The 24748-nt window shown below is 42.8% G+C and overlaps 1 protein-coding gene across 1 annotated transcript; it reads right to left on the reverse strand.

Annotated features, from left to right (window-relative positions):
• Positions 1 to 11662: 11662 nt before the first annotated feature.
• On the reverse strand, positions 11663 to 15297 carry LOC115542361 (neoverrucotoxin subunit beta-like). Its single transcript, XM_030354613.1, has 2 exons — positions 14721 to 15297; positions 11663 to 13707 (listed from the first exon to the last, which is right to left on the reverse strand). Exons 1-2 carry the CDS (start codon positions 15178 to 15180, stop codon positions 13148 to 13150), a joined length of 1020 nt encoding a protein of 339 aa, XP_030210473.1. The 5' UTR covers positions 15181 to 15297; the 3' UTR covers positions 11663 to 13147.
• Positions 15298 to 24748: the final 9451 nt, after the last annotated feature.

A 24748-nucleotide genomic window follows, 5' to 3' on the forward strand; every position in this document is an offset into this window, starting at 1 on the left:
GGCTATGTGAGGGTAACGCAGCTTATATGTTTGGTCCTGCATCATTGGGTCTATGTGTGGGTAGCTTAGATTCTTAAAATACGTAACAGTATCTAATGTTAAATGCATCGACGTGTCCTCCTCTTCTTTCTGGAGTCAAAAGTGAGCCGGAACAAAACGAGAGACACTGGTGATTCAGTGTTTATTTGCGACTGTATCTGGGTTCAACCGGCGTTGAAGGAGCCGGATTTCTGGGACTTCCCGGATGCCTTATATCCAGCACCGATCCAATATTAAAAAAATTAGTAAAGAATATACATATGCGTGCCAGCGCGCGTGTGTGTGTGTGTGTGTGTGTGTGTGTGTGTGTGTGTGTGTGTGTGTGTGTGTGTGTGTGTGTGTGTGTGTGTGTGTGTGTGTGTGTGTGTGTGTGTGTGTGTGTGTGCGTGCGTCCGTGTGTGTGTTTCGGGAAATGAGAGGTGGATACACCGCATATAAACAACCATTTCAGCCTATAATTTGCAAAAAAAAATCAAAAACTCCCAAGGAGGTTAACAATCCTTAAACCTTTATTTTGAAAAGGCATAAGTGTACAAAACAGTCCTGCGGTGTGCTTCTCTACAGGCAGAAGATTCAAAATGGCTCCAAAGAACTTGAAAGAAGGAGTCCCAAAAAAGGTCTTAAGGAATTGATGAGAAAATCAAAAGTACTTTTGTCTGGAGGTGGTGGAGCAGGTGGAGGACGGGTGAGGGTGGGGGTGGGGGTGGGGGTGGAGTTGACCCCGGCCCAGTACGCCTGGTTGGGCTTCATGGAGACCACCATGAGGTCTCTGAGGAGGAGGAGGAGGAGGAGGAGGAGGAGGAGGAGGAGGAGGAGGATGAGGAGGAGGAGGAGGTGGGAGGGGGGGGGAAGGAGGTGGAGGGAAGATGGAGGAGGAGGTGGACGTACAAGATTCAGGGAGGAGGAAGGAGGAGGCGCAGGGAGGAGGAGGAGGGAGGAGGAGGAAGAGGAGGTAGAGGAGGACAAGAAAGGGGAGGAGGACGAGGAGGAAGGAGGAGGGGGGAGGAAGAGGAGGGGGAGGAAGAGGAGGTGGAGGAGGAGGTAGAAGAGGAGGGAGGGGAGGAAGAGGAAGAGGAGAAGGAGGTAGAAGAGGATGAAGAGGAGGAGGCGGAGGAGGAGGGAGGAAGGGGAGGAGGAGGGGGAGGAGGTAGAAGAGGATGAAGAGGAGGAGGAGGAGGTAGAGGAGGAGAAAGGAGGGGGAGGACGATGAGAGAGAGGGGGAGAGAGGAAGCGGTATGAAGCGGAGGTGGAGGAGAGGTAGAAGAGGAGGAAGTGTTTGAGTGGAAGTGTTGAGGGACGGGAGGGTCAGCATGAGGAAGGGGAGGAGTAAGGGTGGAGTTGGAGGAGGAAGGAGGAGTGAAGAAAAAAAAAAGGATGGGGAGGGGGTGGGGGGAGGTGGTGAGGGAGGGAGGAGGAGGGAAAGAGGAGGAGGCGGAGGAAGGAGGAGATAAGAGAGAGGAAGAAATAATACCTAAACCCAAGAATTAAGACGGCTATCCACAGAACCTCTAATGAATGCGTTACCACATGTCAGAGTCTACAAAGTCCTTTTTCGATCAAAGCGTCTGCTAAATGACTCAACAGCAGGTCTCCATGGTGACGGATGATGGTAGTATTGGCCCCTTTGGGTGCTGGGCCTCTGGTGTCTCTCTGCCGCCCCGGGCCCAGCTCCGCTTGGTCGCTGGTCGACGGCGTTGAGCTCGATGAGCGCGGAGAAGACGGGCAGCGAGTTCCTGGCGTTGTCATGGTGATCACTGCGGGGACGTCCAAACAAACAATCAAACAAATGAATAAGAACAACACATAGTGAAACAGGGTCTAGACTTTGAATCTGTCTCTTTCTGTCCAGTTACCTCAGTGTGGGGCCCCGTCTAAAGCTAGGGCCCCACTACACGATGCTTTCAACCTGAAGCGATCACTAAACCATTGAGCAGTGCACATTTAACCAGTGGCGTGCATCACTCTGCCAGTCTGCAGACTCACATGACCACCGCAGTCTTTGGGGAACACAAATCTAGAGACGGAGGAGTGCAGGGCTCTCTCTAGCCCTGCACTAGAGAGAGTGTATTCGCCCACGATGTCTTAACACCATCACAAAGTTAACGGACAGACGTGGACACCGTGCAGCTCGCCTCTGGGGTTAGTCAAACAGAGATCTGCATGGAATGAAAGCATGAAAGACGGAAAGAAAGAATATGGAGTCCACCTCCGTCTATGAAGTCCACACTCACTCCACTGTCTTTGATGCTGACTAACTGGCAGAGCCGGATTAACCCAAAGGCAAACTAGGCACGTGCCTAGGGCCTGATGGGCAGGGGGGGGCCCAGACAGAAGTACAAAAAAATAAATAAAAAAATTATTAAATAGCCAATACAAATGTCCTACCTACTAATTATTTCAATTATAATATATCAATATATATTAATTAACTAAAAATAGTGACGTTGTTTATCTTAACGTTACGTCACATTAACGCCAATCAGTTAAGTCCGAGGGGAGGTCAGCGGGTCAAGACTAAGCGGAACAATAAAGCTAGACGGCAGGTCGTTTCTTGAGTAAGCTAACATTCAAGATGTGAATGTTAGCCTAGTTTGCCTTTGGGTTAATCCGGCTCTGCCAGTTAGTCAGCATCAAAGGCAGTGGAGTGAGTGTGGACTTCATAGACGGAGGTGGACTCCATATTCTTTCTTTCCGTCTTTCATGCTTTCATTCCATGCAGATCTCTGTTTGACTAACCCCAGAGGCGAGCTGCACGGTGTCCACGTCTGTCCGTTTCGGGTGCGGCAAAACGTAAAAAGAAAAAAAATGAAGAGGAACAAAACAAGAAACAGCGGGGGGCTTTACAGAAGTTTCTGTCGGGCAGCCGTCCGACAGCTGTGAACCTGCTCGTGTCATCAGAGCCAGAGGCCGAGCCAGAGGCCGAGCCAGAGGCCGAGCCAGAGGCCGAGCCAGAGGCCGAGCCAGAGGCCGAGCCAGAGGCCGAGCCAGAGGCCGAGCCAGAGGCCGAGCCAGGCCCGCAGCCAGGCCCGGAGCCAGGCCCGGAGACGCGGCCCGAATACGCGGCGAAGACGCTGTGGCGCCGTCAACATCAGCGCCGTCACAGAATGACAAAATGATGGAAGAACAGCAGCCGGCCAGAAAAAGTGAGCCCAATATCATTTTGACAGAGCCTTTAGACCCGGTAAGGGTATTGACCAGCTATCCATCTGATCCTGCAAAGTGGGACCAAATTGACGACAGGATGCGTGAGTACTTTGCACGAAACCATCCCAGTCAAAATATTGGAGATTTCTCTGCATCAAAGAGGAAATATGGAGACATTAACCGAAGCTTAACTAAGGAACATTTCTTTAGAAAAAAGCTAAATGGAGAAACCCTGTCAAGAAAATGGTTAGTGTACTCACCGTCTACTGGTAGTGTATTCTGTTACTGCTGCAAGTTGTTCAGTATAAAAGACAATAAATTTGTCACTGGATTTAATGACTGGAAAAACTGTGCTAATCGCTTGCATGAACATGAGAATTGTATGGATCATCGCACTGCTGTGCTAAGTCTATCATCACTTGGAAATAAAAATGCACGCATAGATTCAAACATAGTACAGCAACAGGAGTCTGAGAGGGCATACTGGCTCAACATTTTGAAACGTATAGTGGCCACTATTCAGTTTCTTTCTTCGCGAGGACTGCCCTTCCGTGGGGACGATGAGTTAGTAGGATCACCCCACAATGGGAACTTTTTGGGATGCTTGGAGTTAATTAGTCGCTTTGATCCACTACTGTCAGAACATCTAGCCAGATACGGAAACAAGGGCAGGGGAAATACCAGTTAACTGTCCTCTACAGTTTGCGATGAGTTTATTCAGCTGATGGCTGAGAAGGTTCTGCGTGCCATTGTAAAGGAAGTTAAAGATGGCAAGTATTTCTCCATCATTGTGGACTCAACACCTGATGTCACACATGTTGATCAGCTCGCTTTGATAATTTGCTATGTCCTGAAGAAAAGTGGGGACCCTGTCGAGAGATTTTTGGAGTTCATACCACTACATGGTCATACTGCAGAGCACATGGAGGAAACACTCAAATCTGAGTTAAAAGAACTGGACATTAATTTGATGGACTGTCGTGGGCAGAGCTACGACAATGCAAGTAATATGGCAGGGAAATATTCTGGACTGCAGGCAAGAATAAAAAATATAAATCCTAATGCTGACTCCGTACCATGTTCTGCACATTCTCTTAATTTAGTCGGTGCATGTGCAGCAGAATGTTGCCTAGAAGCAGTTTCATTTTTTGGCTTCATTCAAAATCTTTACAATTTTTTCTCAGCTTCAACTTCGCGGTGGGAGATTTTAACAGCCCACCTCACAAAATGTGGACGAGGTGTGACACTGAAGAGCCTTTCCGGCACAAGGTGGTCTGCGAGAGCTGATGGAACAAAAGCTCTGAGATTTGGCTACAAAGCTATTCAGGATGCTTTGAATGAAATCAAAGTTAACCATGGAACCCCCAGAGCTGCTCAATATGAGGCGAGTCAATTAAGAACAGTGATGGACACCCTTGAAACTGCAGTTATGACGGTACTGTGGGATGCCCTGCTGAGAAGTATCAATTTCACCAGCAAAGCATTGCAGCAGGTACAAATTGATGTATGTACAGTTCCTATTCTGTACAGTTCACTCATAGAGTTCGTAGGACAGGCCAGAAATGATTTCAATGTCTATGAAGCAGAGGCCAAAACTCTCACAGCAACAGAGGGATACAAAGCAGATAGCCAAAGTAGACGATTGAAGAAAATTATGTTCGGTGAGTCTGCAGGTCCAGAGGTGCAGCGCTCAGGCCGTGAGCATTCCTGATTGACACACATTATGTCATCTGTGACTGCTTGTCACAAGAATTGAAACGACGCAAAGACGCATACAAAAATGTGGAGGAGAAATTTGGTTTCCTCACTAAAACAAAATCAATGGACATTGAACAAATCCGTGCAGCCACAGAAAAACTAAAGAAAATATACCCTCAGGATCTTGAGGAGGACTTTACAGCAGAGTTTTGCCAGTTCATCTCAATGGTGAAAGATGAAGAATGAAGAATAAAGAAAAGAAAAATAAAGATGCCACCAAGTCTTCCTCCCTCTCCCCAGAAACGAGGGAATAAATTATCTTATTAAAATGCTTCTTTATAATGTACAAGAAGCTCCTAGAGCTAGGCTTGAGGGATGCTTTCCCTAATGTGGACATTTGCCTTCACATGTATCTGACATTACCGATTGCAAACTGTTCAGGAGAAAGATCATTTTCTACGTTGAAACGAGTGAAAACATACCGGAGAGCAACAGTAACAGAATAAAAACTGAATGCCTTTGCCCTGTTGGCAATTGAGAATAGATTTACAACCTCCCTGGATTTTGAAGACATTATAGAGGACTTTGCCTCATCAAAACTCAGGAGAAAGCATCTGTAAATGTAAGTTTTCCATTTAAAAATCTAAATCTAAATAAGTAAAGTGAAGGCATATAAATTAAATGTATAATATAGGGCTATACTTTCTACTATAATGAAATGAAATATGAGGAACAAACCAAGTACCGGTATATTCAAATCTCAAACAGCTGTCTTTCAGCTTATATATACATTTTATTATTTCTCCACAAGATCGTGATGATGCTGTCAAGATGTGTTTCTACTGCAATGGAGGCCTGTGGTGCTGGAAGGCTGAAGATTATCCCCCTGAAGATTAACATCTTTACCACTACAGCACACTTTCTCTGACTGCATATTTTATTAGTTTTTGTATATTTGACTACTTATTTAACTATTCAATTTAATCAACACATTTAATTAAGATTTTCTGCAAAATCCAATAGCTTATTACATTTATCTTTTTTGCTCTGTTTACATAGCAATGCTGACACAGTGACACCTATTGGTGATTTACTGGGACTACTGCCTTAACAATGACACTGGCAATGGATAAGATAATTTAATGGCATTTAATAGAGCTGTGTAATAACGTATAAATAATAAAAATCAAAAAATAGTGTGATAGACTGTTTAATATACATAACACATGACTTATTTTGGCGTACAAATAACCAACTTGTAACCAAAGACTACGCTATGTAAAATGTGAATTAACTTTTATTAGTAACTTTGGTAAGTGGGTTAGGTTAGGTTATCGATGGAGGAGGGCCCAAAAAATACAGTCTGCCTAGTGTAGTCCATTTATTTAATCCGGCTCTGCTGACATGCCTTGACTCACATGGTTGAGACGGGACTATATTTTTCTGATCGCTAACAAACAATGATGATCCGCTGTAGGCCTGCAGTCTGCGACGCTACCGCAGTACAGATCTGTTTATGCACAGACCAGTGACGCGCGATGAGGTTTGTGGCCGGCAAGGCACTGACTTTTTAGGAGTCAGATTTACAAATGAACCCAATAGAGTATTTTAAATTCAGTTGGCAGCTTGCAAGTTGACTACTGGTCTGGTTGCGTTTCATATCATCATTCTTTACACACGCTCATAGTTAGTGTACATATTTGGCTAAGAAGGAAGGAAGCTAAGAGAAAAAGTGCATTTTGCTCTGTATGTTGTTAATTTGCCGTCGCAATTCCACAATTACAATTAGTATTTAATTAATAACAATCATTCAATACAAATACAATAATATACATCAGTGTCTGCACCTTTTCTTGTAATTTTTTGTAATATAATATACTCAGTGACAGTGACCGACTGGCCCTGCCAGGGGGGCAGTCCGCGGGCTCTCGTGGGCCTTTTGAGCCGGCCGGCCAATCAGAGCCGCGTACGGCATGGGACCACACGCCGACGAGAGACATCTACATTCCGATTGGCTGGCGGTTACATTTGTTCCCATCAACAGTAACATTTAAACCGGGAAAACATAAATCACATTACAATGCTAGATCACAAGACGTGCATTTAACATTCGAGTCGCAATCACAATACAATATAACACTCTATATTATAACACTTATAATAACACTCAGGGCCGTAGCACCAAATCCTGGGCCCCTATACTATAGGTGCTGATGGACCCCCCTGCGCCAGGTTGTTGACGGGGGGGGGGGGGGGGGGGGGGGTCCGGAGCGATTGTTGACGGGGGGGGGGGGGGGGGGGGGGTCCGGGGCAATTGTTGACGGGAGGTGGGGGGTAAAATAAAATAAAAGGGTAAAGTAAAGTTTTTTTTTTTTTTGGTCATGGGCCCCCCCTCTGCCTTGGGCCCCCCAACAACTGTCCCCTTTGTCCCCGCAGTCCGACGGCCCTGATAACACTCAAGAAAGACACTTTTCCTTCGGTCCTGAACAGGGGTATGTGCACGGAATGCAAAGCGGTGCAATGCCCTTCCAGTGCAGTGCGTGTGGATGTGTGTACCGGTGTTCTGCCAATTTCAAAATCTGACAAGGGAGCAGAAATTGACAGAGCACCGGCGCAGTGTTAGTTCTTTCAGTCACAGTGTGTGTGTGTGTGTGTGTGTGTGTGTGTGTGTGTGTGTGTGTGTGTGTGTGTGTGTGTGTGTGTGTGTGTGTGTGTGTGTGTGTGTGTGTGTGTGTGTGTGTGTGTGTGTGTGCACTTGATGATTACCTCCCAGCCTCGTACAAACCCGTCCCACCGGTACGTGTACGTGTGTGGCGCTTATGGGGTGTCGCACCACACTCACCAACGCAGGGGTCTACAACCCGCTGATTTAAGAGTATAACGATTATCAACAATCATGGAAAGCTGAATAGATTTATCAGTTTTAATGACAGTATGAACAAATAGAACACAAAAATTACAAATTGTCCTTTGTATATCTAGTAGCAATAGCACACACACACACACACACACACACACACACACACACACACACACACACACACACACACACACACACACACACACACACGCACACACACACACCCCCTGGACTCACCGCCTGCTGGACTCCCTCCCCCTCTCCGTCCCTCGTTACAGTACAGTATGCCGTGAGTGATGCGATGCGCCCGTTGGCTGCGTCCTCCTCCCGGGGTCTGAGCTGTGACACCTCCCCTCCCCAACACCCTTCCCCCCTCCCACATGTGTTTGTGATGTTTTTGATATGTTGCTTCTGTGCTGAGGTATTTTTTGCTAATCCCTACACTCTGCCCCCCTTAGAGGAGCATAGTTTAGGTATTCACTTTTTTTTTCCCTCGTTACCCTCTTGTTTAGCTTTTTTATTTTTATTTTTCTAAAGAAGGCAGCAGAAGGCAGCACAAATATGCGCAAAACAAACCGAAATAGTACAATAGTAAAAATAGGTACACAGATTAATTTTTATGAAATTATATTGAAATCAGAAAAGTGTATATGATTGTGAAATATTAATTTATAGTAATGTCAAGATTATTATGATAAACAACTGTTGTGGTAGATTTTAACCGAGATATAAAACACTTCGACTAGTTTAAGAGAGAGAGTAAAAGTAATCGAGGGGTCCGGAGCAAGTATTGACAGAAGACTTTATCGTGAAGAACAACAACAACGATAACCGCCGGGTGGGTCTGCAGAGGCACTCGTGGTCAACGGATCAGCTTCTTCTTTATCCACACACACACAACAGTTTCTTTGTTCGAGGTTTCAAAAATAATAATTTAGGTCACCAGACTGAGGTCAGCACACATTAACCCCGTAGCTTCCTGCCCCTATCATGGGTTCCTTCCAACATACGCTCTGACCCCAGACTCCCAGGCACCGTGTGATTTCTACTATCAAGATATACAGGCCTAATAATAATCATAGTTTACCATAGAATATAAACATTAATTTCTACCACACGGTCTACTCCAAACATGCTATAACTGCAACCATTTGCAATTGTATAGCAACTGAGAAAACACGCATTTTAGAATATAGTGGAATCTAATAATGTATGATGGCCAATATTTTATAAGGTATTGGTTCATCAAACAAAAGTCCTAGTCTGTTTGATTGACAGGTGAGAGGATAAGGGGGCAGAGTTTTTACCATCTTCATTATTACATGTAGAGAGGAATGGATAGAGAGGCTTACTAAAGGTGCAGCCAGTAGCAGAGTATTCTTATCAAAGTAGCATGTTTCTTATCAAACGAGCGCCTGACAGTCTCTCCGTCCTGTCTCCCCACACTGTCTTTTATGTTTCTTGGACGGAATGTAACTGGTAATTTCGTTGACAATGACAATGACAATAAAGTCCTATCTATCTATCTATCTGTCTGTCTGTCTGTCTGTCTGTCTGTCTGTCTGTCTGTCTGTCTGTCTGTCTGTCTGTCTGTCTGTCTGTCTGTCTGTCTGTCTGTCTGTCTGTCTGTCTGTCTGTCTGTCTGTCTGTCTATCGATCTATCTATCTATCTAGACTTGTGAAAAACACCAGCAGCACTATAATGAACATCGTCTCAAGTGTGACCCACCCAGTGATGTTCAATAGACAAGACCCAGATTAAACTGGAGCCAGAGACTGCTATGATAGAAGTATAGAGGCTCTATTGACAATGCATGACATAAAGGACTTGTCTCCATTCAACTAGGCGGCAGCAAGGGAGTTTCAGTAGAAGGCCTGAATGGAGGCCGCAATAAAGGAGGGATGAAGTCAATTGTACAGTAAGGACATAAATTAAATCAATGATGAATGGACAAAGAAAATAAACAGTACAGGTCTAGACTGCATTACCAGGGGAGGTTAGTTATGCATTAAAATATGTAGACAAAATGAAACCACCATTACACAGGAACCAATTCAAACCAAATCAACGCTGTTCTTCAGCACTGAAATGTACCTACTCACAGTAAGCTAAGGTGACTCAAACCACACAATCAATCACACAAGCAAGAGGGATATTCTGCCCATCTGTGTCCCCTTTAACACAGCAGACAGCCCTACAAGAAAGATAACTGAAAGTGGCCCATACTCGTTATCAGTTAAAGACACACAAACATCTAATAAGGGGAAAACAGTGGATGGTTCTTATATTGACGTTGTTTAAAATCTTGCTAGTCTTGCTTCTTGGCTGTAATCACCCCGAGTGTGAGTCCCTCACCTAACACGAAGAGTCAAATCAAACAGCCAACCAGGGCCTCAGCTGCTCCCTCAGGTGAGTCTCAGGGCAGAGAGAGGCCCAGGTGAGCCTCCCGCCCCTTTTAATAGACTCCGCCTCTGGCCTGGGTCCTAGTGATGGACTGTTACCTTCCCTTCCACACAAGCATGAGAGGACATTCGTCGGGATACACAGTCAACATTCCTTGTTGGTAAACAGGTTTTTGCCTTTATTCAACTTAATAAAACAGGTAAAGTCAGGATAATGCCTAACAGAAAGGTGGAGGATAAGATTAGCCAATAGAATCACTGTATGCGGAGGAACGATGACCACCGTTCAGCGCCTTGTTCCCCGTGATAGAAACAAAACATACAGAAACAAAGCTGAAACATGAACTAAGTAAAGAAACTGTTCAGTTCCACATTCAGGGAGCTAGCTTTGGTTAAAGAAGACATATAATGGTGTTTTCCCAACAAGTAAACATAGTATATGAGTTCCAGAAAACATGTTTTTGAAGTTGTTTGCTAGAAATAGCTTTTGGGAAAAAAAAATCTCTCCTACCGCTATTCCCCTCTGTTTCAATCCCTTCAGAATGCGCTGTTTCTGGTGTCTGTAGCTTTAATGCAAATGAGCTGCTGCCCATTGACCAACGAGTGTGCGGACTCCTGGAGCTCTATTTCTATATAATATAATCATAATATTATATAATCTATAGGTATTTATTTATATAATATTATATCTAACATCACATCCAAAAGCTATCAGCACCTCGGATGATATTATGAATCATAAAGACTGCGTCTGACGTCTCTGGTACTGCGTCTGACGTTCTCTGGTACTACCACAACAAGTAAAGACTCGTAGTGGGGGTTATCTCGGCCAAGGTTGAGAAGAATTGGGGGACTGAGCTGCCGGACTGCCGCTGAGCTCCCCCCGCCGGAGCTGCCGGCAGTCTGGCGGGGGGAGCTCGGCGGCAGTCCGGCAGCTCAGCCACGGGAGTGCAATCCCTTTCTCCTCCTCCGGCAGTCCTGCAGTTCCGGCGGAGAAAGGGATTGTACTCCCGGAGCAGAGCTGCCGAGCTCCCCCCGCCGGGGCTGCTCGTCCGCTGGTCCAAATTTTTTTAGCTATGCTCTGTTTGGTGGGGGGTGTGGAAGTGGGAGGTGATATTCAAATGTGCCCCCTTCCTACGTAGGAGGGGGCGCTGAAACTGACTCGCTCGTTTGGTAACTGTAGGCGGGGTACTCTCAGAAATGTATATCCCTCAAAAAATCATGTACTGACTTTTTCAAAGTTTGTGTGAGCACCAGAGACCCAAAACAACCCCCAAAATCCCAGGAAAAGTGTTGTTTTCATAATAAGACACACACACACACACACACACACACACACACACACACACACACACACACACACACACACACACACACACACACACACACACACACACACACACACACACACACACACACACACATCCAAACAGTGCGTGGGCAAAAAATATAAATAAATATTTTGAAGAGTTAAAGGTCTTCAAATATGTGCAAAACAAACCGAAATAGTACAATAGAAATAGGTACACAGATTAATTTTTATTAAATTTTATTGAAATCAGAAAAGTGTATAGGATTGTGAAATATTAATTTATAGTAATGTCAAGATTATTATGATAAACAACTGTTGTGGTAGATTTTAACCGAGATATAAAACACTTCGACTAGTTTAAGAGAGAGAGTAAAAGAAATCGAGGGGTCCGGAGCAAGTATTGACAGAAGACTTTATCGTGAAGAAGAACAACAACGATAACAGTCAGCACACATTAACCCCGTAGCTTCCTGCCCCTATCATGGGTTCCTTCCAACATACGCTCTGACCCCAGACTCCCAGGCACCGTGTGATTTCTACCATTAAGATATACAGGCCTAATAATAATCATAGTTTACCATAGAATATAATCATTAATTTCTACCACATGGTCTACTCCAAACATGCTATAACTGCAACCATTTGCAATTGTATAGCAACTAAGAAAACACGCATTTTAGAATATAGTGGAATCTAATAATGTATGATGGCCAATATTTTATAAGGTATTGGTTCATCAAACAAAAGTCCTAGTCTGTTTGATTGACAGGTGAGATGATAAGGGGGCAGAGTTTTTACCATCTTCATTATTACATGTAGAGAGGAATGGATAGAGAGGCTTACTAAAGGTGCAGCCAGTAGCAGAGTAGATATGAACCCTGGCTTCTACATCATAGAAAAAGACCAGACCCTCATCATAATCAACAAACACCCCCACCTTCTGGAGCTCAGCTCTCAGAGGGATACGGACAGCCGGGTTATCATTAAGTACCTACCCATCAATAAATAGTAAAAAAAACAAATTAAAATTCACTGGTGAGTTATGAGTGTTTGAGTTATGTCTGGGCGAGTAATGAGTGTGTGAGTTATAAGTGTGTAAGTTATAGAGAGATATCTTTTTTTCTTTTTTTAATCAAGTCAAAATGTTGCAGAGTTATTGCATCACACATAGAAATATAAAGCTATTGTATGTCAATGGATATATCTATGTTTAGATACACATGTTTTAGGAACACAAATTATTTTTCAAACAGATTTTCTGTCTGCTTCTTATTTTGTTATTCCCGTCCATAAAAATTCACTAGGATGCAGATTATCTTTTCACCGGCATCATCATTCAGTTCTCTGATTTTCTTCAACCTGTAGATCTCTTGGTCAGAGAAGACCCCTTTTCTTTAACCCCCATTAGGCTTTTACTGACTTAACAAACAATTGTTTGTTTTAAAAATAGTCTTTAATTTTCAATTCCATGTTTTTGACAGACTGTTCTCTACCATGGCCCACTACCTCTGAGTTTGCTCATCTCTGTCATTGTGACCAAACAAAAATGCTGCCCAGCAATTGCTGGCTGGCTGCAAAGATCACAAAACACTCCCTAGACCCACTGTATTTACACACTGACAAGGACACAGACACAAAGTCACTCACTCTATAGAGACCAAAATCCCACCATGCAGCAAGGAGGGAAGAGACTATAGTTGGTACAGAGACACTGTGGAACCATAATCATATAACATAAACCCAGGGTAGAGGTCCTGAGTGAATGTAGGCATGAAGGTGTGGATGTGTGTCAGTGTGTCTGAGGTCCCTCCTACATCTGGGGACACTTCGTAGAAGGACAGAATGCCAGCAGGCCGGTCCAGATACACTCCTACTCTGTTATAGCGAGAGGCGAAAGGTATTTTTGTTTCACTACCATTGAAGTGGGCAGAGTAAAAATCACCACCATTATTTTCATCACAATGAAGACACCAAGACATGTTGTTCTGTCCAAGAAAGCTGTCATCCCCCCTTCCTCTCCTTGTGATTCCTCTGTATGTCACTCCTATATCCACTTGGTCTCCCCAGTCTACCTCCCAGTAACAGCGGCCAATCAGAACCTCTCTACACAACACCTGTCTACGGTAGTCAAATCTTTCTGGGTGACCAGGATACCCTTGATTGCATCCAAGCTGTGTCACCTCTCTGTCGTCCTCAGACAGAGAGAGATGTCTGTGGGCTGTGTTCGGGTCCAGTGTGAGTTCACAAGCATCTGACGGGAGAAAAGGACATGATTAGGCTGCTGAGCCACACAGAAATGCCTGCATGCATACAAAGTTTCATGAATATTGCACTTTCCTAGGGGAAATAGCAGCCATCCGTAACCCATTTTACCAGTACAAGTTTATTTTGATTTATTTATTATTTGACCATGTCGTTTTTGAGATATGGCCGAATTTGTCGGGAGAGAAAAATAAATAATAATTCTAAAGAATACAATAGGGTTCCTACGTTTTTCGTAGGGCCTCTAATAATACTAACAAATACAATAGGGTTACTTTACTATGTTTTTCGTAGGACCCCTAATAATACATTGTGGGAGTGTGTGGATGATGGCTGGTTTAAGCAGCCTCACCTGCAGAGTCAGATTGGACTCTGGGGCTGGGTGAGGCTGCACGTAAACCTTTTCCCTTTTGGGTCATCAGTGGACACAGGTTAAACCAACCATCTCCACACTCACTCAGGAGTTATCCTTGAACAACATCACAAGGCCATCTGTCATGTATTTACTGCAAACTTGACGATAAACTAGATACATTTTATGTCATGTTTTGAGTATAAAATACACATAGTTACTATGATAGGAACATTATGTTACGTCAAATAAAATAATGTTAGCAATGAATAATGATAATTATATCATTTATAAACTAAAACAATGAAAAATCGAATAATTATTTACAAACATTTATAATAGTCCTAGTAATAACAATTAAAATATGTGGGTTATTTTTAAATTGAAAAAACAAATCACAGCTATTAATAATAGCACCATGTTTTTTGTTTGCTTGTTTCTTATTATAAGAATTTAAATATTAAAATAATGAAATGTTTAATATAAATAAAATAAGTAGGATTAATTGTGATTGTGATCAATAACAACATCAATATACTTAAGATAAAGGAAGTCGACTCACAGTAGGATTTAAATCACATCACCTACTGCTGTGTACATGGACTTTTCATCTAAATAGTTGTGTGTTGGCAAACAAAACAAACACTTACACTTCTTTATGCCTGGTTTCAGGTCAGGCACCTTCTTCATCTCCATGTTCAGAGTCTCCTCCAGCTGATCCAGGCATCTCCTCAAGGTCCCTACGTGTGACGGAGGACGGACCTCCACCGTCATCCAGTCCCTGGTGGGTGGAGTATTCTTCAGGGATCTGAAGGCCTGGAGGAAGTGGAGGTGGTCTTTATTGTTTGAGAGCTTCTTCACCTCTGAGCTTCTATTAGTCAAGTCTTTTATTTCCTGCTCCAGCTCTTTGATGAGGTCTTCAGCTTGTTTCTCTGTTGAATTGAGTTTCTCTTTAACCGCTCGATGGAAATCATCCTGGCACTTTCCAATGCGGCGCTTCAGAGCGGTGAAGACCTGCACACCATCGGCTATCTCTCTATCTGCGTCTTTTTTGCTCAATTCTACTGTGTCTTTAATCCCCTGAATCTTTCGTATTCTGCTCTGGATCATGTGCTGAACTTCAGCCTCTATCTTCCCCAGCTGGGCCGTCTTCACGTCATACGCCTCCTTTAGAGGTACAACAGCATGGAACTTGTGGTCTGTCTCTGTGCAGGACTGACACACACACTCCTGTTCAGTCTTGCAGAAGAGTTTCAGAAGTCGGTCGTGTTTCTTACACATCCTGTCTTCCTGACGGTCCATAGGCTCGACCAGCTCATGTCTCTTCAGGCCTGCGACTCTCTGATGTGGCTCCAGGTGAGTTTGGCAGTAAGAGGTTAAACACACTAGGCAGAACTTCATGGCCTTCAGCTGGATCCCAGTACAGACGTCACATAAAACTTCTGCTGATTCAACAAAAGGCTGCCCTTTTACTCGTACAGACTTTTTAATCTGAGCTGCCATCTCTGATAAGAGTATATTGACACGTAGATCAGGTCTTGCATGGAAAAGCTCGTTGCAAACAGGACATTTGCACTGGACGTTTTCATCCCAGAACTTAGTAATGCAGGTTCTGCAGAAGTTGTGTCCACAAGGTGTGGTGACTGGGCTGCTGAACTCATCCAGACAGATGGGACATGAAAAGTTCTCTTCAGACCAGGAAGGTTTAACAGAGGCCATCCTAAACACAGAAGACAAGGTAAAGCAATTCCATTATAATTATAATTCCATGACCGAATTATTCCCGCAAAGTTGTGCTGCATTACCCACCTTGTCGTTGTTTCTGTCTTTCAGACAATTTTTTTCCAAAATTCGATTTATTTTCTCCTGAAAGAGAGAACTGCTTCCACGTCTGGTGGCTTTTGTTTCTCGGAACCTTAAGTTTCGTTTCCGCAACACACGACGTCCTCCCCGCTCCTCTCCTCCCCTAACACCTGGCTCCTCCCCTAATACTAACAATGCACGGCACACGAGTGCACTGCGCACTGTGTGGCCTCATCAAATGCGTTGATGTGTGTTCTCATCTTTCTGGGGTTCAAAGAGAACCGGTGCAAAACGAAAGACATCGTGGTGATTTACTGGGGATTTGCGACTGCTTTATTTATTTGTATCCTTCATTTTACTAGGAAGGTCCAATTGAGATACAAAATCTCTTCTTCCAGTGAGTCCTGGTCAAGATGATTGTTATAGAATTTTTCAGTAAAGAAGCTAAACATAAAACAAAAAGCTAACACACAACGGCTAACTAAAACACAGAACAAATAAAACATCAGCGTTAAAAGTAATTTATGTGCATGTTAAAGACATTGTTCTGTTGGAGATGTTTCCAGATAATAAAAAAAGAGGGTAATGAGTGCAAGTTCAGAACACTGTGAAGTTTGTTCCACACAAAGGGAGCACATATCTGAAAAGCTGTTTTACCTGTGTGTGAAGGGAGAATAGTCAGTAACAAACTAACTAAATTAAACTAAACTATAACTGTAACTGGGATCATCGGCGTTGATCTACCCGGGTTGTTTGGAAATGGCAGGTTGATACACTGCATATAAACAACCATATCAGCCATGTATTATAGTTGACATGTTGTTCAAAAAATGCAGGCCGACTTCAGATTCAGTGACAACGACAATTAAGAACTTTCAAACACACGAAAATATACAATTTCAAACAGTTTCACAGTCTGTGATATAAACCAGTCAAAGGAGTGAATTGGAAACATAGACCTCTGGCTTTGCTATAGTAGAGCTTGCACTGTTTCAGGCACAATTGCACACCCTGTTGGTAAAAGTTGGTCTCACACAGGCACACACACACACACACACACACACACACACACACACACACACACACACACACACACACACACACACACACACACACACACACACACACACACACACACACACACACACACACACACACACACACACACATGCATTATTCTGAAATCGTGTTCTTATCTAATCAAAAATAACCACGACTGCTGTGTTTGTGTGTACTTTATTTAACTTGGGGAGATGTGGGTGCAAGAGGCAGCAGACCGCCAGGAACATTCAGTGAGGACATCAGAGTGATCAAGGCGGTTCCTGGTTCCTTTCACAGTAAACATAGTCTGAGAGACACTACAACGCCAGAACAACTTTAAATCAACCTTATCAAGTGGACTGACAGTGTGAGAGTTCAGTGGTGGGCCAACATTAAATTTGTTTGCTATAAGAACATAACACTTCAAGAGCAAGCTTACTTTGAAATCATGCAACTATTCAACTTAAGTGTCACAGACCAAGCTAGAGGAACTGTATTACAAAAGGCCTTGAATGTACATGAAATGGTTCTCCTCACGCACGCACATGCACGCGCGCACACGCACACACACACACACACACACACACACACACACACACACACACACACACACACACACACACACACACACACACACACACACACACACACACACTCACATCCAATAGTTTAGAAAGTTTGAGTTGGGATTTCATTTTCAATGTGCATCTTGGAAAGCAGTAGCATACAAACACCAACCATTAACAAACTGGTTACCTGCTCAGAAATCCCACCACCGTTTTTACCCTTGATCAAAATTCAACCTCCGATAACGAAAAGTTGTATCTCCTAGAATGAGATGAAAAGACCATAATAAACAGGAGAGAACGTAGAAAGGAAATGGGACTTTCGGAAACCGTTAACACAGGGCCTGTCTGCAGACCTCAGGTAGAGAATGAGGTCTTAAAAAACCGACCAAATCCTTTAAATCCTTACTTTTAATATTTCATACCTTAGCTTTCACATATCTTTCATAGGCTATATATATATTCATTTCACTGCACTTTACTGGTTTTTGCACTCTGGTTAGACTGAATTGCATTGCAATGACAATAAAGTTGAATGCATCTCATCACATTTTCATTATTAGTCTATATTAGTCTCATGTATAGCACACCAAGCATCTGTTAATTTATTAAAATGTAACATGCAGTCGTCACATATACTTCTCTTCTCTCTTCAGATGCACTTTTAAAATATTTCAGTACCACCCCCAGTGACACAGCATCAGGTGCTGCTGTCCCGTCTACCTCTGCACAGCCCTCATACATTATTGTATTTTGTTTATACTTCAGTTGAGTGCAAACTAGATAAACCATACTACATTTAATTGTATGTACAATAATTTGAATCTGAACTCTATCTATTATTTTGCTTATGAATGCCTTTAGTAAACAACATGCATTTCTTTGCAGTATTTTGTGCATACCTTATTGTATGAGTGATTCATTGTCACTTGTTTTGCAAGACTCTTTTTTGCTGCAAAGTGTTTAATTATTAAATTTTCTAACGTCTGCAGTATTTTGTGCATACCATATTGTATTTATGATTCATTGCTTGTTACTTGGTTTGTAATACGTTTCGTGTGTTTAATTTTCTATCTAAAATCAAAGAGTCTCAAAGACAAAGCTTTGTAGCTTCTCTGAGTTTATGAACATTGGTAGTCGAATTTACTGTGAGATCCAAAGTGTTAGGGGGCGCCAGCAAAAATCTTGCCTAGGGCACCAAATTGGTCAAGGCCGGCCCTTACAGGCCCATACATCAAAGGACTGCATGGAAGATGATTTACAACACACGAAAACATAGGAACAGGCGGGCAGTAAAATGCATCACACGACCCTCGAAGGCTTACACTTTAGATGACCCACAAGGAGAGTAGAAGGCAGGCAATATATGCATCACACAAAATAGTAACAAAACGTAAGTTCATAGATAGACCAAAAACGTAACAACATGTAGATTTTCCATCACACATGCAAAGACCTTTTAGCAATGCACACATTTGAATTGGAATGCAGCTTTAATTTTAATGCAGGAAGCTTTTTTGTTAGAAGTGAGTATTTTTTATTTTATGTGTTAACTGTTTGTTTCTTTCACAGAAAAATATGCGGCTTAACAAAGCACACAAATAGGAATAGTAAATGTATTAACGTTTGACAATGTATGGTATATTCAGAACATAAAAGTCTCTACTTTCTAGGTTTTTTTCACAGACAAATATGCGGCTTGACAAAGCATGAAAATAGGAATAGTGCGATTAATAATAACATTTGACAAGGTATGGTATATTCAATACATAAAAATCTGTAATTTCCTAATACACTAATGTTTTTACATGTGGAAACAGTTCGAACTGTTTACATAAAAGAGTTAAAACGGAACCATAAAAAAAGCAAACAGACACGCACCTGCAGGAGTCTCTTTTTGTCACCGTGGTTACGGTAGGCCACGTACATGGCGACGAGGAGGGTGGGCGTGGAGACGAAGACCAGCCGGAGTCACCCGAGTCTGATGTGGGAGACGGGGAAGAAGTGGTCGTAGTAGACGTTCTCACAGCCCGGCTTGGGAGAACAAGGGAGCAGGAGGAAAGAGTTGTGTTACAGGTGAAGTCTGTCTGCTCGTCTCCCCACACGCTCTCGGCCGCCACGATCAGCACCATCACCCTGAAGATGAAGAGCACCGACAGCCACACCTTCCCCAAGCTGGTGGAATAGCGGTTGACCCCGCTCAGCTGGGCCAGCAGGGCCCCCCACGACGGCATGCTTCTGCTGGGGGGGACCACCAGACCAGACAGTTGGTTCAGGGGGGGTCGCTCTTTCGGGTGAGGACCACCCGAAAGAGTTCTAGTTGAGTCATGCTTTTATTTTTTCCGGACCCCTTCTGAGTGTTCTTATTGAGATGTGCGTTATTTTGAATGGCTGCAGAGAGTGTTGAGTGTTTAGTTGCGCTTCTATATTTTATTGCCACAAGAGAGCATTCTATTCAAATAACGCTTTAACTTTGGTGTACCACTAGACATCATCTTTGTGGAGTTGTGCTTTTATTTTGGAGGACCACAAGTACAGTACTGGTGTTAAGTCTTTTATAATGGATTCATGTATCAGTTATGGATCCCACAGATTAACTAACAACTGAAGCTCTGTGTCTGAGATAATGGGATGCAAGGCGCCCAAGCCAAACCTTTTCTAACATGCTGATGCATCCTGTTGAAGTAATTGTAGGGTAGGCTATTACTAATGGCTACTCATTGTTGGATGGACCAATTATTATTGTTTGGAAGGGGTCGATTTACAAAAAAAAAGGTAAGTAGGCCTGAGCAAATTAAAGAAATTAGTAATTAAATAAAAATTGTAGTGGTTGGCCATCGGCAGAATGTGATAAGAAGATGGCATGGATGTTTCATCGAATGCAGGGCAACATATAGAATACAATTATAATACTAACCAATAATACAATTCCCCTATACTTCCAAAATGGAGGCAGTCAGTGTTACTTCGATGCACAATCCTACATATATTTCAAAGTAAGAGTTTTGTGGAGTCAGCCGCGAGAGATGAAAGCAAGAAAAAGAAAGGGATGAAAGAGGGAGATGAAGATGAAAAGGAATGACGAAGTGGGATTCATGTGAACTCTTGACCTGCGGTCAGCCCACTACGCCGTCATACTGTGGTCTACTGAATGGACCCCACTAAGGTCCTCAAACAATCATTATTCTCACTGCTGTCCCCTCGCCATTCACAAGGACATCCAGCGAAACTCTGCTCGATCGCATTCACATTTATTAAAAAAAACAAATTAAATGAATATAAAGGCTTATTAACGTTAGGCCATCCACATATTTACAATTGCGATTCAAAACAGAATGTGATCTCGCGGGATTTTGATGTTCCCACCAGGCTGAAATATTATTGAAACATTTAGATGAAAAGTTTAACCACTTTTAGTAAACTTTTGATGATTAATATAGGCCTACATTTAATACAATAGGCTCATGGGTGCATTGAGAATGCCTTACATTGCCTAGAATATGTCATCATGAAAAGAAATCAACATTTGGTGCCTTTGCAATTATCCCAAAAATCTCTAATAGTCATAGAACTCAATCTTTCTTATAGGCCTACATTTTATATTTTTCTATGAAAGTAAAAGATTAGTAGAATACATTAGCAAAACTATAACTCAATATATGACCATTAACAATCGTTTTTATCCAGAGTTTCCAGTGAGATGAAGGTCAATACGCCGAAGACAGGTGTTTCGCATCAACGCCTTATCAGCAGGTGACCGAGACACCCTATCCAACCCAGTATCACGCTGAAGTGTGAAATAGCGGATCCCAAAGGATTCCTGGAATCGTTGAGTCACCGTTTATTAAAACAGAGAAAGAGAGAGAGAGAGAGAGAGAGAGAGAGAGAGAGAGAGAGAGAGAGAGAGAGAGAGAGAGAGAGAGAGAGAGAGAGAGAGAGAGAGAGAGAGAGAGAGAGACTTTGGTTTCATGCCCAGTTGTTGGTGTGGTGACTCCTGTTAATGTGAGTGTGTGTTTCTTGATTTGTGTGTGTATAACAGAGAAACTATACCTATATGATGACCATCATCAGCCCTCGTACCCAAAAAGTGTTTTCTTGTTTTTATTGTTTGTTTGATGCAGTGGGTTACTCATATTAGTGCTGGGGATTCCTGGTCCACATCTGGGTTTGGTCCAGGTCCAACAGCCTGTTTGGTTGTCCTTTACAACTTGACCGCAAGTAACCCTATTGTCCAAAATGTCACTCTTATTCTCTCCTTTTTTCTCCCCATTAATTGGATTAGAAAGGAATAAAAAATATTCTGCTTGATTAAGTCGTTGGTGGTTGGGTTTTGAATCGGTTTCTTTAGTCACTGGAACCTTTTACATCATTTTTAACCAAACTAATGGCTGCAGTGAAAGAGTATCAAAGAGAAGGTCAAGTTATTGTTGTCCTGAGTTTCATAAGGCTGTCCAGACAACACAGGCAGAAAGGTCTTTAATAGTCTAGTTCTGTAATAACTCTGCAGCGTGATTCAGCTGAACCGTCACCATGAGGTGAGTGTTTGGTTAATCGGTCACCTGCTTGGCTACAGAGCCAGGGAGGAAACCAGACTCGACCCATTCAGTTGGCTTGAAGGAATAGAAGGAAATCCATGGACTGAATTGCATGAAACTATTAATGGATCAATGTAAAAATCATTTTCAGATAATCAGTGCACACCTTGATAACCCTAAACAACAACTAGAACTAAACTACGATACCAGTTGTCCGTCACTTTCAATTTTTTACATCGTTTTTCCCTGGCGCGTAAAAGCTACCAATAATGCATCCCAGTTATAATGTTACATTGTTAACTGCCACGGGACATTTATCTTTGTTGGGTTAGGGTAAGGGTTAAGAATCACTGTGTTGTCTCTGAATACTGAACTTGTTGATCTGGTTCGTCTGCCCTACCCTGAGTGACATGATGCAGCGGTTTTATGAGGTTCATGAGCCTTATGTAACTACCAGTGTTAACTCGATATTAAATCACAAACCATACTAGCACATATAACCTGGACATAAAGGGAGTGAAGTGAAAAATACCAGCCTTTGGAAAAGTAAATTGAAGTCTATTCTTTTGTATAGCTCTGTGACAGTAACGAATCACCATTAAATCACCACAATGTCTCTGATTTTGCCCCTGCTATGTCTTCGAAATATTGAAAGTATTTGAACATATTTGAACGTGGATCAGGACATTTGAAGTAGCCTACAAAGTAAGACACACTGTAAAGATGTAAACATCAGTGAACAGTTTACCCCTAGGGGCGGGGCCAGGTGTTAGGGGAGGAACCAGGTGTTAGGGGAGGAACCAGGTGTTAGGGGAGGAACCAGGTGTTAGGGGAGGAACCAGGTGTTAGGGGAGGTACCAGGTGTTATGGGAGGAACCAGGTGTTAGGGGAAGAGAGGAGAGTACGTATTGTTCAGGAAACGAAACTTAAGGTTAATAGAAACCAAGCCAACCGACGTGCAGGCAGTTCTCCTGTTCAGGAGAAAGATAAAAACGCATTTTGGAACCAATAGTCTGAAAGACAGAAACAACAACAAGGTGAGTAAAACAGCACAACTTTGAGGGAATAATTGCGTAATAGAATAGAAATATAATGGAATTGCTTTACTTAAACCATGTCTTCTTTGTCTAGAATGGCCTCTGTTAAACGTTCCTGGTCTAAAGAGAACTTTTCATGTTCCTTCTGTCTGGGTGTGTTCAGCAGCCCAGTTTCCACACCATGTGGACGCAACTTCTGCAGAACCTGTATTAATAAGTTCTGGGATGGACAAGTTCAGTACAAATGTCCAGTTTGCAGCAAGATTTACCACACTAGACCTGATCTACAGGTCAATACCCTTTTATCAGGAATGGCTGTACAGTTTAGAACGTCTGTACTAATAAAAAAGCAGCGATGTGTTGAACAAGGAGAAGTTCCCTGTGACATCTGTACTGGGACCCAGCTAAAGGCCGTGAAGTCCTGCCTAGTGTGTTTCACCTCTTACTGCCAAACACACCTGGAGCCACATCAGAGAGTTGCACACCTGAAGAAACATCGGCTGGTCGAGCCTATGGACCGTCTGGAAGACAGGATGTGTAGGAAACACAATCAATTACTTGAGCTCTTCTGCAAGACTGACCAGGTGTGTGTGTGTCAGTTCTGCACAGAGGGTGACCACAGGTCCCATCCTGTTGTTCCTCTAAAGGAGGTGTATAAAGTGAAGATGGCCCAGCTGGGGAAGTTAGAGGCTGAAGTTCCGCAGATGATCCAGGAGAGAAAACTAAAGATTAAGGAGATAAAAGACACAGTAGAAATGAGCAAGGAAGACGCGAACAGAGAGAGAGCCGATGGTGTGCAGGTCCTCACTGCTTTGAAGCGTCGCGTTAAAAAGTGCAGAGATGATTTTAACCAAACAGTTAAAGAGAAACTGAAAACCACAGAGAAACAAGCTGAATAGGTATATTTTCAGTGGAATAGGTACATTTTCTGTCAAATATTGTGGGTTTTATGCTGATCTGTGGTTGAGGCATCCTCACCTGGCTGAGTCAGACTGATTGGTCTCTGGGGCTGGGTGAGGCTGCACACCTGTTGTCGATTTAGTAATCAATGTCTGAACCACCAGGGGGAGCCCTAGTTCTGTAAATGCTGCAAACAGTCGCTGGCCAGAGGCGTACTTCCATTCACTCTGTCGAACGGTTTATTCAGTCTTTATAGCATAAATATGGATACATATATTTATGTTATAAATAAATGTTTATGTATATATATATATATATATATATATATATATATATATATATATATATATATATATATATATATATATATATATATAGATATAGATATACGATAATTCAAAACATTTATGTCGAAAAATGTAAAAAAAAAATATATATATATATATAGACTAGATATATAGCATAAGGATTGATGATAACGGCCTTCTAAACCTCCTGGGAGGTAGAATAGGCCTCTACTGACCCATAGCTATTGGGCTGATAACCACTGATAACATCCATTCAATCGAGTGAAAAAGTTGAACCCACACACCACTTTGCTTCCTCCCTCTCTCTCTCTCTCTCTCTCTCTGATATAACATGAAGGGGTTAAATGAATGCAACGTGTATATGGCTTCGGCTCTGGCTGGTGTGTCGAGGATTGCCGCAGCAGACAGAGTGGGAGACGTCTTCCGCTGTCGCTCTCCAAGGTGCTGAACTTTGGCCCCCAATGGACATACTCCACTTAAAAAGAAGT

This window comes from Gadus morhua, chromosome 4, assembly GCF_902167405.1.
Source record: "Gadus morhua chromosome 4, gadMor3.0, whole genome shotgun sequence".
Classification (NCBI taxonomy): domain Eukaryota; kingdom Metazoa; phylum Chordata; class Actinopteri; order Gadiformes; family Gadidae; genus Gadus; species Gadus morhua.